The 16,702-nt window shown below is 43.6% G+C and overlaps 1 protein-coding gene across 2 annotated transcripts; it reads right to left on the minus strand.

The window, feature by feature from the left end:
* Positions 1-76: 76 nt before the first annotated feature.
* Positions 77-15,320, minus strand: LOC149974384 (josephin-1-like). 2 transcript variants are annotated; one of them, XM_090212184.1, is made up of 6 exons: positions 15,161-15,308; positions 14,795-14,815; positions 13,825-14,696; positions 13,332-13,460; positions 7,302-7,496; positions 77-1,846 (listed from the first exon to the last, which is right to left on the minus strand). In XM_090212184.1, exons 3-6 carry the CDS (start codon positions 14,118-14,120, stop codon positions 1,744-1,746), a joined length of 723 nt encoding a protein of 240 aa, XP_090068310.1. In that variant the 5' UTR covers positions 14,121-14,696; positions 14,795-14,815; positions 15,161-15,308; the 3' UTR covers positions 77-1,743. The 2 variants fall into 2 exon arrangements, with proteins under 2 accessions (XP_090068310.1, XP_090068309.1); XM_090212183.1 differs by lacking the exon at positions 14,795-14,815 and having other exon boundaries at positions 15,161-15,320.
* Between the last annotated feature and the right edge of the window lie 1,382 nt (positions 15,321-16,702).

Below are 16,702 nucleotides of genomic sequence, written 5' to 3' on the forward strand. Positions count from 1 at the left end.
GATTCTCCATCCAAATTCCAACAGCAATTTCACTCAAGAAATTAAGCCACATCCTCACTAAGGAGTGTACATAAAGTGCCATTACAAGCATTTTATTTTTTGTGAAAAACAAGAGAAAATAACACAACCAGGACCCTTCAATAGAGGGGAGAAGGTGGGTGGGATTGTCATGGCAAAAACAAAATCCTCTGTCACCACAGTTTCTCCCCCCCCAAATACCCTGGTTTAAAGTAGTGAGGGGATTTTCTACCTGTGAGTTTGGTTGCCCAACATGAATTCCCCTAGGGGAAGCCTCAGTCCAACAACCTCATTGATTTGTCTCATGATTAGTGATAGTCGCAAATTATTAAATTATCAGTTTAACCAGCGATTGGATGCTCAGATGAATAGGAAAAGTGTTGGGCTTGAGCCAATGAGGAGCAAAATTCAACAACCCCTCTTTAGGTAGAGAATAATGCCTGCTTCCTCTGTAAACACATTAAAGCTATGATCAAGTCTTCAATAATACACAATATGTTGTTGTGATGATAAAGACCCATCAACCAACACAAATTCCTCAAATGGCTGATTTCAAAACTAACATGGTCTGGCTGGACTCATGTCGTTCTTTCACTTTTTCCTTCTACACATGGATCACTTTCTCTTTCTATTATTCGCTCAACTGTCAACCTTTTCCCCTCTTACTCCACTTCTCACAACTCACTCAGCATTCTGGACATTTCAGCCATGGCATCTACAGATGGATCAAAATCTAACAGTGCATTTTCAGTGAACAATTCTAAACCTTGGGTATAATAACAATTTCTACTGATTCCACAATTCTGTATATTTGGCAGGTGGATTTTTGCAAATAACTATTTAGCCATGGTCAATTGCTCAGGAGTTTTTCTTTACTACAAAACAGAAAATAACTCCCCCTGGGCTGTGACTTGCAGATGGTGGATTTTCCTAATCAGATCACATTGAAACCCTCCTGGCTCTACCTTGTTACAGTATCCAGCCATTTGTCAATACCTGGGCCTAACACAACCTTAGCTTAGAATTCTAGTTTGAAGACAGGAACTAGCAAGGATTTCTACTAACAGACAGATGGCCTCAGCAGTAACTGAGAGGATAAAACAGCTGCATACACTGGCATACACTGGCATACACTGGCATACACTGGGGGGGGGGGGGATTTAGTTTTGGCCGAGTGGAAAAAACTAATTGTGAGTGGTGACAGAGGAAGACACTGAGGTAAAGAAGAGATGTACAGTCGTAGTAGAGCAGAGAAGGACAAATAGAGATACAAAGAAAAAGAGAGAAACATAAAGACACATCAGTGAATATACAGTACAGGGGTAAACAGGAGGGGGGGAGGGAGAGAGCGAGAGATTACACAGTCACACGCCTCCCATACTTGGAAACAGTAATATACAACAAAAAATAAACATTGAAAAATAATCAATATATAAACACAGAATCCCAAACAGTATGTTCATAAATCTAAGTGTTGTGTAGTGTGAATTCTTCGTGACCTCCCTGTATGCGTCCATTTCCTTCATCACTTCAGGTTTCAGCCAGAGTCCAGCAATGGGTGAGGAAGCAGAAAAAGTACATCCGGCCAGTGCGCATCTGTGTGATTGGCTGAGCACAACCCCACCTGCTTTTCAATCTATACCCTGCTTGGACCACGCCTGTTATCCTGAGCAGCAACTGGGAAAAGTCTAATCCGGTAGAGAAAAGGTTGGCAGGCACATTTAATCAACAGCCATCTGACCTCCATGTTTGGTGGACCTCCACCTCCTCAGACACCACCAATAAGAGCTCACAGTTTTTCCCTCTCAGCTGGTGACGCAGGAACTTCCTGTTGTGTGGATGGAATTAAAAGAACAGAAGAATAAAGATATCAGCTTGTTATTCATTATGCGTTAGACAAAGATCGATCACCATTGTGGATGGCGGCCGTGGAATGATCTATTATTTAGCAAAGGGAATGAGACTCAATGAACCTCTCATGTATTACTATGAGGCATCATCTAGTGGATACATAAATATAACTTGTTACTTTGGATGCTCCACAATACACAGTGCATTCAGAAAATATTCAGACCCCTTGACTATTTTGTTACAACCTTATTCTAAAATCAATTAAATGTTTTTCTCCCCTCAATATAAACACAATATCCCATAATAACAAAGCAAAAACAGGTTTAGATTATTTTGCAACTCTATTAAAAATAAATAACAAATATTACATTTCCATAAGTATTCAGACCCTTTATTCAGTACTTTGTTGAAGCACCATTGGCAGCGATTACAGACTCGAGTCTTCTTGGGTATGACGCTACAAGCCTGGCACACCTGTATTTTGAAGTTTCTACCATTCTTCTCTGCAGATCCTCTCAAGCTCTGTCAGGTTGGATCGGGAGCGTCACTGCCCATCCAGGTCTCTCCAGAGATGTTTGAGCGGGTTCAAGGCCGGGCTCTGGCTGGGCCACTCAAGGACATTCAGACACTTGTCCCGAAGACAATCCTGCGTTGTCTTGGCTGTGTGCTTAGGGTTGTTGTCCTGTTGGAAGGTGAACCTTTGCCCCAGACTGAGGTCCTGGGCGCTCTGGAGCAGGTTTTCATCAAGAATCTCTCTGTATTTTGCTCCGTTCATCGTTCCCTTGATCCTGACTAGTCTCCCAGTCCCTGCCGCAGAAAAACATTCCCACAGCATGATGCTGCCACCATGCTTCATCGTAGAGATGGTGCCAGGCTTCTTCCAGACGTGACACTTGGCATTCATGCCAAAGAGTTTAATCTTGGTTTCATCAGACCAGAGAATCTTGTTTCTCATGGTCTGAGATTCCTTTAGCTGCCTTTTGGCAGACTCCAAGCGGGCTGTCATGTGCCTTTTACTTAGGAGTGGCTTCTGTCTGGCCACTCTACCATAAAGGCCTGATTGGTGGAGTGCTGCAGAGATGGTTGTCCGACCGGCAGTTTCTCCCATATGCACAGAGGAACTCTAGAGCTCTGTCAGAGTGACCATCGGGTTCTTGATCACCTCCCTAACCAAGGCGTTTCTCCCACAATTTCTCAGTTTGGACGAGCGGCCAGCTTTAGGAAGTCTTGGTGGATCCACACTTCTTCCAGTTAAGAATGATTGAGGCCGGGCCTCCCAAGTGGCGCAGTGGTCTAAGGCACTGCATCGGAGTGCTAAATGTGCCACTAGAGATCCTGGTTTGAGTCAAGGCTCTGTCACAGCCGGCCGTGACCGGGAGACCCATGGGTCGGCGCACAATAGGTCCAGCTTTGTCGGAGTTAGGTGAGGGTTTGGCCGGCAGGGTTGTTCTTGTCCAACAGCACACTAGTGACTCCTGTGGTGGGCCGGGCGCGGTGCACACTGACAGGGTCGCCAGTTGTACGGTGTTTCCTCCGACACCTTGGTGCGGTTGGCCTCCGGGTTAAGCGGGCAGTGTGTCAAGAAGCAGTGCGGCTTGGATGGGTTGTGTTTCGGCTCTCGACCTTCACCGAAGGGACAAGACTGTAAACTATCACGAAATTGGGGAGAAAGAGGCATTTAAAATACACACACACAGTTGAAGTCAGAAGTTACATACACCTTAGCCAAATACATTTAAACTCAGTTTTTCACAATTCCTGACATTTAATCCTAGAAAAAATTCCCTGTCTTAGGTCAGTTAGGATCACCACTTTATTTTAATAATATGAAATGTCAGAATAATAGTAACGAGAATGGTTCCAGCTTTTATTTCATCCCATTCCCAGTGGGTCAGAAGTTCACATACACTCAATTAGTATTTGGTAGCATTGCCTTTAAATTGTTTAACTTGGGTCAAACGTTTTGGGTAGCCTTTCACAAGCTTCCCACAATAAGTTGTGTGAATTTTGGTCCATTCCTCCTGACAGAGCTGGTGTAACTGAGTCAGGTTTGTAGGCCTCCTTGCTCGCACACGCTTTTTCAGTTCTGCCCACAAATTGTCTATAGGATTGAGGTCAGGGCTTTGTGATGCCCACTCGAATACCTTGACTTTGTTGTCCCTTAGCCATTTTGCCACAACTTTGGAAGCATGCTTGGGGTCATTGTCCATTTGGAAGACCCATTTGCGACCAAGCTTTAACTTCCTGACTGATGTCTTGAGATGTTGCTTCAATATATCTACATAATTTTCTTTCCTCATGATGCCATCTATTTTGTTTAGTGCACCAGTCGCTCCTACAGCAAAGCACCCCCACAACATGATGCTGCTTCCCCCGTGCTTCACGGTTGGGATGGTGTTCTTCAGCTTGCAAGGCTCCCCCCTTTTCTCCAAACATAACGATGGTCATTATGGCCCAACAGCTCTATTTTTGTTTCATCAGACCAGAGGACATTTCTCCAAAAAGTACAATCTTTGTCCCCATGTGCAGTTGCAAACCATAGTCTGGCTTTTTTATGTTGGTTTTGGAGCAGTGGCTTCTTCTTTGTTGAGCGGCCTTTCAGGTTATGTCGATATAGGACTCGTTTTACTGTGGATATAGATACAGTGCCTTGCGAAAGTATTCGGCCCCCTTGAACTTTGCGACCTTTTGCCACATTTCAGGCTTCAAACATAAAGATATAAAACTATTTTTTTTGTCAAGAATCAACAAGTGGGACACAATCATGAAGTGGAACGACATTTATTGGATATTTCAAACTTTTTTAACAAATCAAAAACTGAAAAATTGGGCGTGCAAAATTATTCAGCCCCTTTACTTTCAGTGCAGCAAACTCTCTCCAGAAGTTCAGTGAGGATCTCTGAATGATCCAATGTTGACCTAAATGACTAATGATGATAAATACAATCCACCTGTGTGTAATCAAGTCTCCGTATAAATGCACCTGCACTGTGATAGTCTCAGAGGTCCGTTAAAAGCGCAGAGAGCATCATGAAGAACAAGGAACACACCAGGCAGGTCCGAGATACTGTTGTGAAGAAGTTTACAGCCAGATTTGGATACAAAAATATTTCCCACGCTTTAAACATCCCAAGGAGCACTGTGCAAGCGATAATATTGAAATGGAAGGAGTATCAGACCACTGCAAATCTACCAAGACCTGGCCGTCCCTCTAAACTTTCAGCTCATACAAGGAGAAGACTGATCAGAGATGCAGCCAAGAGGCCCATGATCACTCTGGATGAACTGCAGAGATCTACAGCTGAGGTGGGAGACTCTGTCCATAGGACAACAATCAGTCGTATATTGCACAAATCTGGCCTTTATGGAAGAGTGGCAAGAAGAAAGCCATTTCTTAAAGATATCCATAAAAAGTGTTGTTTAAAGTTTGCCACAAGCCACCTGCGAGACACACCAAACATGTGGAAGAAGGTGCTCTGGTCAGATGAAACCAAAATTGAACTTTTTGGCAACAATGCAAAACGTTATGTTTGGCGTAAAAGCAACACAGCTGAACACACCATCCCCACTGTCAAACATGGTGGTGGCAGCATCATGGTTTGGGCCTGCTTTTCTTCAGCAGGGACAGGGAAGATTGTTAAAATTGATGGGAAGATGGATGGAGCCAAATACATGACCATTCTGGAAGAAAACCTGATGGAGTCTGCAAAAGACCTGATACTGGGATGGAGATTTGTCTTCCAACAAGACAATGATCCAAAACATAAAGCAAAATCTACAATGGAATGGTTCAAAAATAAACATATCCAGGTGTTAGAATGGCAAAGTCAAAGTCCAGACCTGAATCCAATCGAGAATCTGTGGAAAGAACTGAAAACTGCTGTTCACAAATGCTCTCCATCCAACCTCACTGAGCTCAAGCTGTTTTGCAAGGAGGAATGGGAAAAATTCAGTCTCTCGATGTGCAAAACTGATAGAGACATACCCCAAGCGACTTACAGCTGTAATCGCAGCAAAAGGTGGCGCTACAAAGTATTAACTTAAGGGGGATAAATAATTTTGCATGCCCAATTTTTCAGTTTTTGATTTGTTAAAAAAGTTTGAAATATCCAATAAATGTCGTTCCACTTCATGATTGTGTCCCACTTGTTGTTGATTCTTCACAAAAAAATACAGTTTTATATCTTTATGTTTGAAGCCTGAAATGTGGCAAAAGGTCGCAAAGTTCAAGGGGGCCGAATACTTTCGCAAGGCACTGTACTTTTGTACCCGTGTCATCCAGCATCTTCACAAGGTCCTTTGCTGTTGTTCTGGGATTGATTTGCACTTTTTGCACCAAAGTACTTTCATCTCTAGGAGACAGAATGCGTCTCCTTCCTGAGCGGAATGACGACTGTGTGGTCCCATGGTGTTTATACTTGCGTACTATTGTTTGTACAGATCAACGTGGTACCTTCAGGCGTTTGGAAATTGCTCCCAAGGATGAACCAGACTTGGGGAGGACCATAATTTTTTTTTCTAGAGGTCTTGGCTGATTTCTTTTGATTTTCCCATGATGTCAAGCAAGAGGCACTGAGTTTGAAGCTAGGCTTTGAAATACATCCACAGGTACACATCCAATTGACTCAAATGATGTCAATTAGACTATCAGAAGCTTCTGTTCTGGAATTTTCCAAACTGTTTAAAGGCACTTAGTGTATGTAAACTTCTGACCCACTGGAATTGTGATACGGTGAATTATAAGTGAAACAATCTGCCTGTAAAAAATTGTTGGAAAAATTACTTGTGTCATGCAAAGTAGATGTTCTAACCGACTTGCCAAAACTATAGTTTAACAAGAAATGTGTGGAGTGGTTGAAACTAATTTTAATGACTCCAACCTAAGTTTTTTTGGAACTAACTAAGTTTTTTTCTCCAGATCTGTGCCTCAACACAATCTTGTCTCGGACCTCTACAGACAATTCCGTCAATCTTATGGCTTGTTTTTTTTTCTCTGACATGCACCGTCAACTGTGGGACCTTATATAGACAGGTGTGTGGCTTTCCAAATCATGTCCAATCAATTGAATTTACCACAGGTGGTCTCCAATCAAGTTGTAGAAACATCTCAAGGATGATCAATGTTAACAGGATGCACCTGAGCTCAATTTTGAGTCTCATAGCAAAGGGTCTGAATACTTATTCAAATTAGGTATCAGTTTGAACATTTTCATACATTTCTAAACCGGTTTTCGCTTTGTCATGATGGGGTATTGTGTGTAGAGTGATACACATATATACACATATTTTAGAATGAGGTTGTAATGTAACAAAATGTGGGAAAAGGGAAGGGGTTTGAATGCACTATGTAAAATGAGCAATGCAAATTATGATGGGCTTAATCCAATGGTCAGGACAACATAATTGGGATGACACACCCACACACGCTGTACCTGAGCTCATCAGGGTTTCCGATGGTGTGTGGGCTGCGTAGTTTGGAGTCGAGGTTGTAATAGACTCCGTCCACCTCCCGCACCCCTATCCAGTGCTGCCGTTTGAGTGGCAGGCGCAGTGGACCCCATCGCAGATTGGACGGGACGTTCAGGATGAAGCCTGTTACGTTGGACAGAGCTATACTGCCCACATCCCTGCATGAATACAATACACAAGTCAATCACGCAGTCCATTGGTCTTGCAGGAGTGGATTTTCAGTAGCTACTTGAATGTTGTAAAATCCATGATGATGTCTGTAGGTCATAGTGGGGTAAGTTGAGCCAAGGGGTTAGTTGATCCACCCCTTGTTTCTACGAAACCATACACAAAATGAATCATGTGACCAAATATTTAGGAAGAGAGAAAAGGTCCCAAAAAGTTAGGTCCCCCAAAAAACAGGATTTTAACAAAGTCAAATACATTTGTGTTATAGGTTTCATGATGTTTGTATATAAACCAAAGTATAAATCAAAGTAGATCATTTTACACATTAGGGTCTCTATAAGCTACAATATGAGGTCCTAAACCTGGCATGAAAGTGCATCCTTGTAGCTGTGTGGGCTAATATAGTCAAAATGTTTGACTAGGTGTAAATTGAGTCTATGGCCACCATACCCCATACAAATGATCATTACATTATCAGTTTTATGCATCGTATATATGCATGAACTCATTCCCTGAGTGTATACATCATGCCTTGTGTATACAAAACATAAAACAAGCAGGGGTCTAGCCCCCCCTTGAGGTTCTTGAGAGAGCAGCCATGGAAGTGAGACGAGGGAAGATTCGAGCAGCAGCAAGGAATGAAAAAATAGAATGACACTGAAGGAAATTACCAAAGTTACGATAGATTGGTAATTAACAGAACATTTATGGCAAAATTACTGAAGATTTCGGTAACTTATTTTATGATATGGAGTCTGAGCTTGGTAAACGTATCAAGTCTCAGTTTCATTGGCTAGTAGCCTCAAAACGAAGTTGAGCCGCCTTACCCTGTCCCTATGCTCAACCTAGAAAGAAAACAAACATTTCCCGTGACGGAGTGATGCTGAATGTAAAAAAATAGCTCAACTTGTTTTGATTTTCAGAATCTGTTTGGGTAATCATGAGTAGCCTATTCCTTGTTTTATTACCTTGCGCTCTACAGGGATTCACAATGAAGAGGATATGGAAATAAGCCTTCATCTTTCCTCTATTGCTGGTGTACAGCCAGGGATTGAAGTTACCTAAATTGAGCAGGGCTGAGCTGACTGAAATAGTTGCTGACAACAGCACATGCACCAAACCGGAGAGCAGTAAACAAGATGGAGAGTATGAACAAGCATTGCACTGTGGTTCCAATGGCTCAGTGGGTTGAATGTTGTTTGCAACACCAGTGTTGTGGATTTTGATTTTCCTGCATGGGCCAAATGCATTACTTTGGATAAAAATGCATGAAAACTCTTTGCATTTTTCAATTTAAAATTACCACCAACAGAATGTTATATATATATATATATATATATATATATATATAAGGGGCATACAACCATCTCTGAAGATTTGCTGCGAAGAGAGAATTACTAATGTATTCTGTTATTAACCCTACAAATAGCATTGTTGGGAGATATGGAAATCTATAGTCAACAATATAATAAGACTATCATATTATCAGCAAATCTGCAATTGAAGCCTTGCTCTGAGTTCAAAGTTTATTTTCTCATGTCCAATCAATGGAAAAATGTACTCCGAGAAAGGCTTCAATTGAAGATTTGCTGATAATACACTGCTCAAAAAAATAAAGGGAACACTTAAACAACACAATTTTACTCCAAGTCAATCACACTTCTGTGAAATCAAACTGTCCACTTAGGAAGCAACACTGATTGACAATACATTTCACATGCTGTTGTGCAAATGTAATAGACAACAGGTGGAAATTATAGGCAATTAGCAAGACACCCCCAATTAAGGAGTGGTTCTGCAGGTGGTGACCACAGACCACTTCTCAGTTCCTATGCTGATGTTTTGGTCACTTTTGAATGCTGGCGGTGCTTTCACTCTAGTGGTAGCATGAGATGGAGTCTACAACCCACACAAGTGGCTCAGGTAGTGCAGCTTATCCAGGATGGAACATCAATGCGAGCTGTGGCAAGAAGGTTTGCTGTGTCTGTCAGCGTAGTGTCCAGAGCATGGAGGCGCTACCAGGAGACAGGCCAGTACATCAGGAGACGTGGAGGAGGCCGTAGGAGGGCAACAACCCAGCAGCAGGACCGCTACCTCCGCCTTTGTGCAAGGAGGAGCAGGAGGAGCACTGCCAGAGATCTACAAAATGACCTCCAGCAGGCCACAAATGTGCATGTGTCTGCTCAAACGGTCAGAAACAGACCCCATGAGGGTGGTATGAGGGCCCGACGTCCACAGGTGGGGCTTGTGCTTACAGCCCAACACCGTGCAGGACGTTTGGCATTTGCCAGAGAACACCAAGATTGGCAAATTCGCCACTGGCGCCCTGTGCTCTTCACAGATGAAAGCAGATTCACACTGAGCACATGTGACAGACATGACAGAGTCTGGAGACGCCGTGGAGAACGTTCTGCTGCCTGCAACATCCTCCAGCATGACCGGTTTGGCGGTGGGTCAGTCATGGTGTGGGGTGGCATTTCTTTGGGGGGCAGCACAGCCCTCCATGTGCTCGCCAGAGATAGCCTGACGGCCATTAGGGACAGAGATGAGATCCTCAGACCCCTTGTGAGACCATATGCTGGTGCGGTTGGCCCTGGGTTCCTCCTAATGCAAGACAATGCTAGACCTCATGTGGCTGGAGTGTGTCAGCAGTTCCTGAAAGAGGAAGGCATTGATGCTATGGACTGGCCCGTCCGTTCCCCAGACCTGAATCCAATTGAGCACATCTGGGACATCATGTCTCGCTCCATCCACCAACGCCACGCTGCACCACAGACTTTCCAGGAGTTGGCGGATGCTTTAGTCCAGGTCTGGGAGGAGATCCCTCAGGAGACCATCCGCCACCTCATCAGGAGCATGCCCAGGCATTGTAGGGAGGTCATACAGGCACGTGGAGGCACCACACACACACTACTGAGCCTCATTTTGACTTGTTAAGGACATTACATCAAACTTGGATCAGCCTGTAGTGTGGTTTTCCACTTTAATTTTGAGTGGGACTCCAAATCCAGACCTCCATGGGTTGATACATTTGATTTCCATTGACAATTTGTGTGATTTTGTTGTCAGCACATTCAACTATGTAAAGAAAAAAGTATTTAATAAGAATATTTCATTCATTCAGATCTAGGATGTATTATTTTAGTGTTCCCTTTATTTTTTTGAGCAGTGTACAATAGTCTTATTATATTGTTGACTACAGCAAGAGGAAAATCAGGGAATCTTTACTTTTACAGAGACATGGCTTACGGACAGTTCACCCGACTCTGCTATTCAATCAGGCGGTGTATGCTATCCTCATCAACAATTCCTGGTGTAACAAAGTTGAAAACATCTTGAGCTCCTGCTCACCCCACCTGGAGTTTCTGATGGTAAAATAACACCCCTATATGTAGAGGGAATTCACGTGTTTTATTATCCCAGCTGTGTACATACTTCTACAAGCAAACATCAAGGCGGCACTCAGTGAACTGCACAGGAACATTAGCTAGCAAGAATTCGCTCACCTGGAAGCAGTATTTAATGTCGCGGGAGATTTTGACCAAGCAAGTTTAAAACAAATTATTCAAAAGTATCACCAACATGTATCCTACAAAGAGGAAACAAAGTACTGGATCATGAGTGTACAAAGCACTCCCCCGCCCCCACTTCATGTCTCTGTTTCTACTCCCCCATACAAGCAGCAACTCAAGACACAATAGTGAGGTGCTGGACAGAGGAAGACTCAATGATGTTTTGAGGATACTGATTGGAATTTGTTCAAGATTCATCCACTCAGGATTCATCCATCAACATTGAGGAATATACATTGTCATTCACAGGCTTCATTGGGAAATGTGTTGACGTTGTATCCACAATAACAATCCGGACATATCCCAACCAAAAACCCTGGATGAAGGAGAAATCCATACCATTCTGAGAGCCCGTACTGCATTCAATCTCAGCAGAACAAACCCAGAAGAATCAATGACGCGCAACACATACAAGCAAGTGGGTACAAGCGCCACAAATCCATTAGGGACGCGAAAAGACATTACAAACTCAAACTTGAATCGATGTTTGACAATTCAGACTCGCGACGCCTTGTGATAAGGACTTCAGGCTATCACACACTACAAAGGAAAATCCAGCTGTGTGGTGACCACTGAAGCCTCCCTCCCAGCTGAAGATATTGTGTGCTCGCTGCAAGGCAGACAATACCGAGAAATCTAGGAAGGCTCTCGTTGCTCCAGACGACCACCAGGTGCTTCCATGCTCCGAGGCGAACGTGAGGAAACTCTCAAAAGAGTGAATACTCACAAAGCCGCCTGCCCAGATGGCTTCCCTGGCCGCATCCTCAGAGTGTGCGCTGACCAGCTGGCGGGTGTCTTCTCGGACATCTTCAACCTGTCCATTTCCCAAGCTGTAGTCCCCACATGCCTCAAGGAGACAACCATCGTCCCAGTGCCCAAGAAAACCAAGGTGCCCAAATGACTACCGCCGCGTCACCCTCACCCATTATCATGAAGTGCTTCGAGAGGCTGGTCACGGCCCACATCAAGGCCAGCATGTCAGACACACTGGACCCACTCTAATTTGCTTACCGCTCCAACAGATCCACTCAAGATGCCATTTCCATCGCTATTCACTTGACTCCAACACATCTGGACAAGAGGAACACCTATGTGAGAATGCTGTTCATTGCCTCCCGGGTGGCGCAGTGGTCTAAGGCACTGCATCGCAGTGCTAGCTGTGCCACCAGAGATTCTGGGTTTGAGCCCAGGCTCTGTCGCAGCCGGCCGCGTCCGTGAGGTCCATGGGGCGACGCACAATTGGCCCAGCGTCGTCCGGGTTAGGGAGGGTTTGGCCAGCTTGTACTTGTCTCATCGCGCACTAGCAACTCCTGTGGCGGGCCGGGCGCAGTGCACGCTGACCAGGTCGCCAGAGGTATGGTGTTTCTTCCGACACATTGGTGCAGCTGGCTTCCGGGTTGGATGTGCATTGTGTCAAAAAGCAGTGCGGCTTAGTTGGGTTGTGTTTCGGAGGACGCATGGTTCTCAACCTTCGCCTCTCCCGAGTCCGTACGGGAGTTGCAGTGATGAGACAAGGCTGTAACTACTACCAATTGGATACCACGAAATTGGGGAGAAAAAAGGCCAAACAAATTGTTTTATAAAAAAAGAGAACGCTGTTCATTGACCACAGTTCAGCTCCCTTACCGACGGGCCGACGGTATCTGAGCATGAAGTCTGATACGAACAGGGCATCTACAAGCCATCAGACTGCTGAACACTTGAACTGGACACCTGCACCGACTCTCCGCACCTTGGCACACATGCACTCACTCCCCACAATTGCTGCTACCAGACTCTTATTTACTATTACTGCACAAGTTAAACATTTGACCCCTTATCCCCCCCTTCTCTGATATGTGCAAATACCGCACTATAAAATTGTGCCTTTGATGTTTGATGGATGTTATACTTACGCTAAAAAGTTTATATTCTACTGAGCCATTTACTTTATGTTCATCTTCTTATCTTTTATTATTTCTTATTGTTGTTGCATTGTCCAGAAGGACCCTGCAACTAAGCATTTTGTTGGACGTTGAAACTTGAATATTCATCTTTAACTTACAATATGTGAATACTAAGCTATTAGAAAGATTCTAAAATGTATTTAAAATATTTGTCAAATGTATGTTACAAAAAAGCTGTCTAAACAAAAACAAAAATGTAAGTTACTTTTGTCCTCCAAAGAGGGAGACTGGTAAATAAAAAATAAACAAAAATGTTAAATAACTAGATAGGGTAGACCATATAGCTTTAATAAGAACAGAGGTGTACCTTCTTTTATCCCACCAGACAGCCTCGAACCCTCGGGTCTGCAGGGCGGCCATAATGACATTCACATCATAGTTCCCATTTCCCAGCACGCTCTTCTTGTGGGGGGTTACCAGAGTGCCGGGAGAGAGTCTGTGGAGAGAGGGACGAGATAGTGAGGACAGAATAAACGAGAAAGAAAGAGTGTAAAAAAGGGAGAGAGATGCAGAGGGGGGAGAAAGAAAGAGGAATATGAGTGAGAGAGAATGGAGAAGATAAATCCCTCCCCTAGAGCAGTGTTTCCTAACTCCAGTCCTCGAGTACCCCCAGAAGCACACATTTATGTTGCAGCCCCGGACAAGCACACCGGATTCAATTCGTCAACAAATCACAACACCCTCAATGAGTTGATTCAGGTGAGTTTGTCTGGGGTTACAACAAAAATGTGTTCAGTTGGGGGGTACTCAAGGACGAGTTGGGAAACACTGCCCTAGAAGACACAACCTTAACCGCTCACCTCTGGTAGATGTCCTGGAGTGTATCCCTGCTGAAAGCCGCCCCGTCCTGGAAGACGTTATTGAGCGCATGCAGAGCACACAGCTCCCGCCGTTGCTTCTCGTGGTAGATGGGGGTTGGAGGCGGGGCCGGAGGGGTCGAGATATCATGTTCTCTCAGGTTCGACCTCTCCTCCCCCCCTCCCCCCACCTCACCCCCCACCATCCCTTTCTGTTTGCTTAGCTTCCATGGCATACAGCCCAGGTCCTGCAGCCCTCCTCCCCCCCTCCCCTTACCAGAAAATGGAGTACTCCCCATCACTGTCACCCTGTCGCTACGCTGACACAACTACCATCGCCATGGCAACCGCTCAGCTGCTGGAGGGGCGTGCATGTGGCAAGGGAAGGGGGAGGTGGGTTACTGGGTGACACTGAGGTGGGCCAGGCCACTTCAGCTAGCCTGCTGTTTCAAAAGTGCTGACTGGTAGAAAATTTTAAAAAACTGCTGGAAAACAAAAATGTTCCAAGTGTGGAGTAAGGTCCAGATTTAATTATGAGAGCAAAAAGGAGGGTGTGAACATTTATGCAGCTACGCCAGAGTAAAAAGATTACGAACCCCCAAGGTCACATCTATAGCTAAACAAATACTAGGCAGAGAAGCAAGAGCATGCATCTCTTTTTTCAACTTCCTCCATTCTGACGTCTGTCCTCGTGATTTTTTTTTTTTTTTTGCACCTCAACTGTCAGACTAAAGTTTACTAGTTCTTTCCATTTCTAGAGAACCCAAAGAGTACCACGGTTCCACCATGAGGAGTCAGTTCCAGTGGAAAAGATGAGGGACTTGATACATGAGGCTCAGTGATGTGTAGACAGACAGGACTCCTTAGGAATACAACTGAGGTAGGAAGACGAGAGGCAGAAATGCATGTTAAATAAAGTTGTCACCACCCAAATCAAGTGTTTGTCATGCTGAAAGAAAAAGATAGGAATTACCAGGTGTTTTTCTAAAGCGTTCTGTCAGCAGTGGTCAGAAGGAAGGAACAAGAGGGTTAACATTTATACTAGAAGCTGACTCAATAAGAGAAGCAGGCTTGTGGAATAGGCAACATCACACTAAACTGATATAGCTTGACAACAGGCGCAAGAGTCTAGGCATTCTTCACTATTATGTGACACAAGTGATATTTACGGATGAACGAAATATGTTTAAAATCTACATGATAAATGAATCGCTCTAGCTAAAATCCAGTGCAACGACTAGATTATACTATGAGCAGCTAGCTGTACACGCCACTCTTGATAGCGTAAACATGCATGTGAAACCTTTCATATTTCGTAGATGTTTCTGTTGCCACATACCTTTCTCTTTATGCGATACTACTGTAGTAGGCATGTCATAATCCTGGTGAAATTAATCGTTTAGCTTCTTTTCCTGGGTTGTTTAGTCCTTTGTCTTTTGCACTTTTACCCCCCCCATCTAGCTCCGTAGATCTCCATGAGCATGCGCAAAGCGTCATTCGCTTGTCATAGCCTGCGTCAGACCTATCTGCGTAATGTAGTCCCTCCCGTGAGACTTCGAAACCCGAGATTTCAGTTTATTTTCATATAAAAAAGGGCGTGACCAAAAATGTTTCACAATGTATCTTTTGAAAAAAACATCCGATCTCTCCAAACCTAAAAACGGACACAATTAATGGAAGTACTCTTTTGATTTAGAGTTACACTACCAGAAAATACAGTCACTGCATTTATTTTGAGGCATTTTTTTTAAAGCTTCAAATAAATGATGAAACCATGGAAAAAGAGGACACAAGATATTGACATTGTTTTTACATAACAAGCTGTTACCCAACAAGCCCAGGCCAAGTCTTACATACTAAACAATAATCCATGCAGAGACAAGGAACTCATGCGGATCAATTCCCCAAACAAGATAACAAACCTAGAATCCAAAAGTGACAAAATTATCACAAAATTGCACATACACTACACTCCCTTACATATTTATTTGGACAGTGAAGCTAAACCTTTTACACTGAACAAAAATATAAAAGCAACATGTCAAGTGTTGGTCTCAAGTTTCATGAGCTGAAATAAAAGATAACAGAAATGTTCAATATTCACAAAGAGTATTTCCCTAAAATGTTTGGTTTACATCCCATTAGTGAGCATTTCTCATTTGCAGAGATAATCCATCCACCTGACAGGTGTGGCATATAAAGAAGCTGATTAAACAGCATTAACATTACACAGGTGCACCTGGTGCTGGGGACAATAAAAGACCACTCTAAAATGTGCAGTTTTGTCACACAACACCACAGATGTCTCAACTTTTGAGGGAGTGTGCAATTGGCATGCTGACTGCAGGAATGTACACCAGAGCTGTTGCCAGATAGAGAAATTAACATTAAATTAACGTAAGCCACCTCCGTTGTTATGGAGAATTTGGCAGTACGTCCAAACAGCCTCACAAGTGCAGACCACGTGTATGGCATCATACGAGCGAGTGGGTTGCTGATGTTAACGTTGTGAACAGAGTGACACATGGTGTTGGTGGGGTTATGGTATGGACAGGCATAAACTATAGACAATGAACACAATAGCATTTTATAAATGGCAATTTGAATGCAGAGATACCGTGACAAGATCCTGAGGCCCATTATCGTGCCATTCATCAGCCGCCATCACTTTGCTTTGTCATTATGGGGTATTGTGTGTAGATTGATGAGGGAAAAAAACAATTTAATACATTTTTTAATAAGGCTGTAATGCAACAATAGGTGGAAAAAGTCAAAGGGTCTGAATACTTTCGCAGAATGCACTGTATGACACTTTCAAATTAGGGACTAGATACATAAAGTGCAACATTCATTTCTAAACGGTAAAATATATGTATGAAAA

This window comes from Oncorhynchus mykiss, chromosome 20 (assembly GCF_057628025.1).
Source record: "Oncorhynchus mykiss isolate SJ-2025 chromosome 20, ASM5762802v1, whole genome shotgun sequence".
In the NCBI taxonomy this organism is placed as follows: Eukaryota; Metazoa; Chordata; class Actinopteri; order Salmoniformes; family Salmonidae; genus Oncorhynchus; species Oncorhynchus mykiss.

Excerpts from the sequence above, each read along its gene's own strand:
- LOC149974384 (XM_090212183.1), bottom strand. The coding sequence starts at position 14,120 with ATGGGGAGTACTCCATTTTCTGGTAAGGGGAGGGGGGGAGGAGGGCTG. Across the intron at positions 13,461-13,824 it reads CTCCAGGACATCTACCAGAG|ACTCTCTCCCGGCACTCTGG; the intron begins GTGAGCGGTTAA and ends CTCTCTCCACAG. Across the intron at positions 1,847-7,301 it reads GGAAACCCTGATGAGCTCAG|GAAGTTCCTGCGTCACCAGC; the intron begins GTACAGCGTGTG and ends TCCACACAACAG.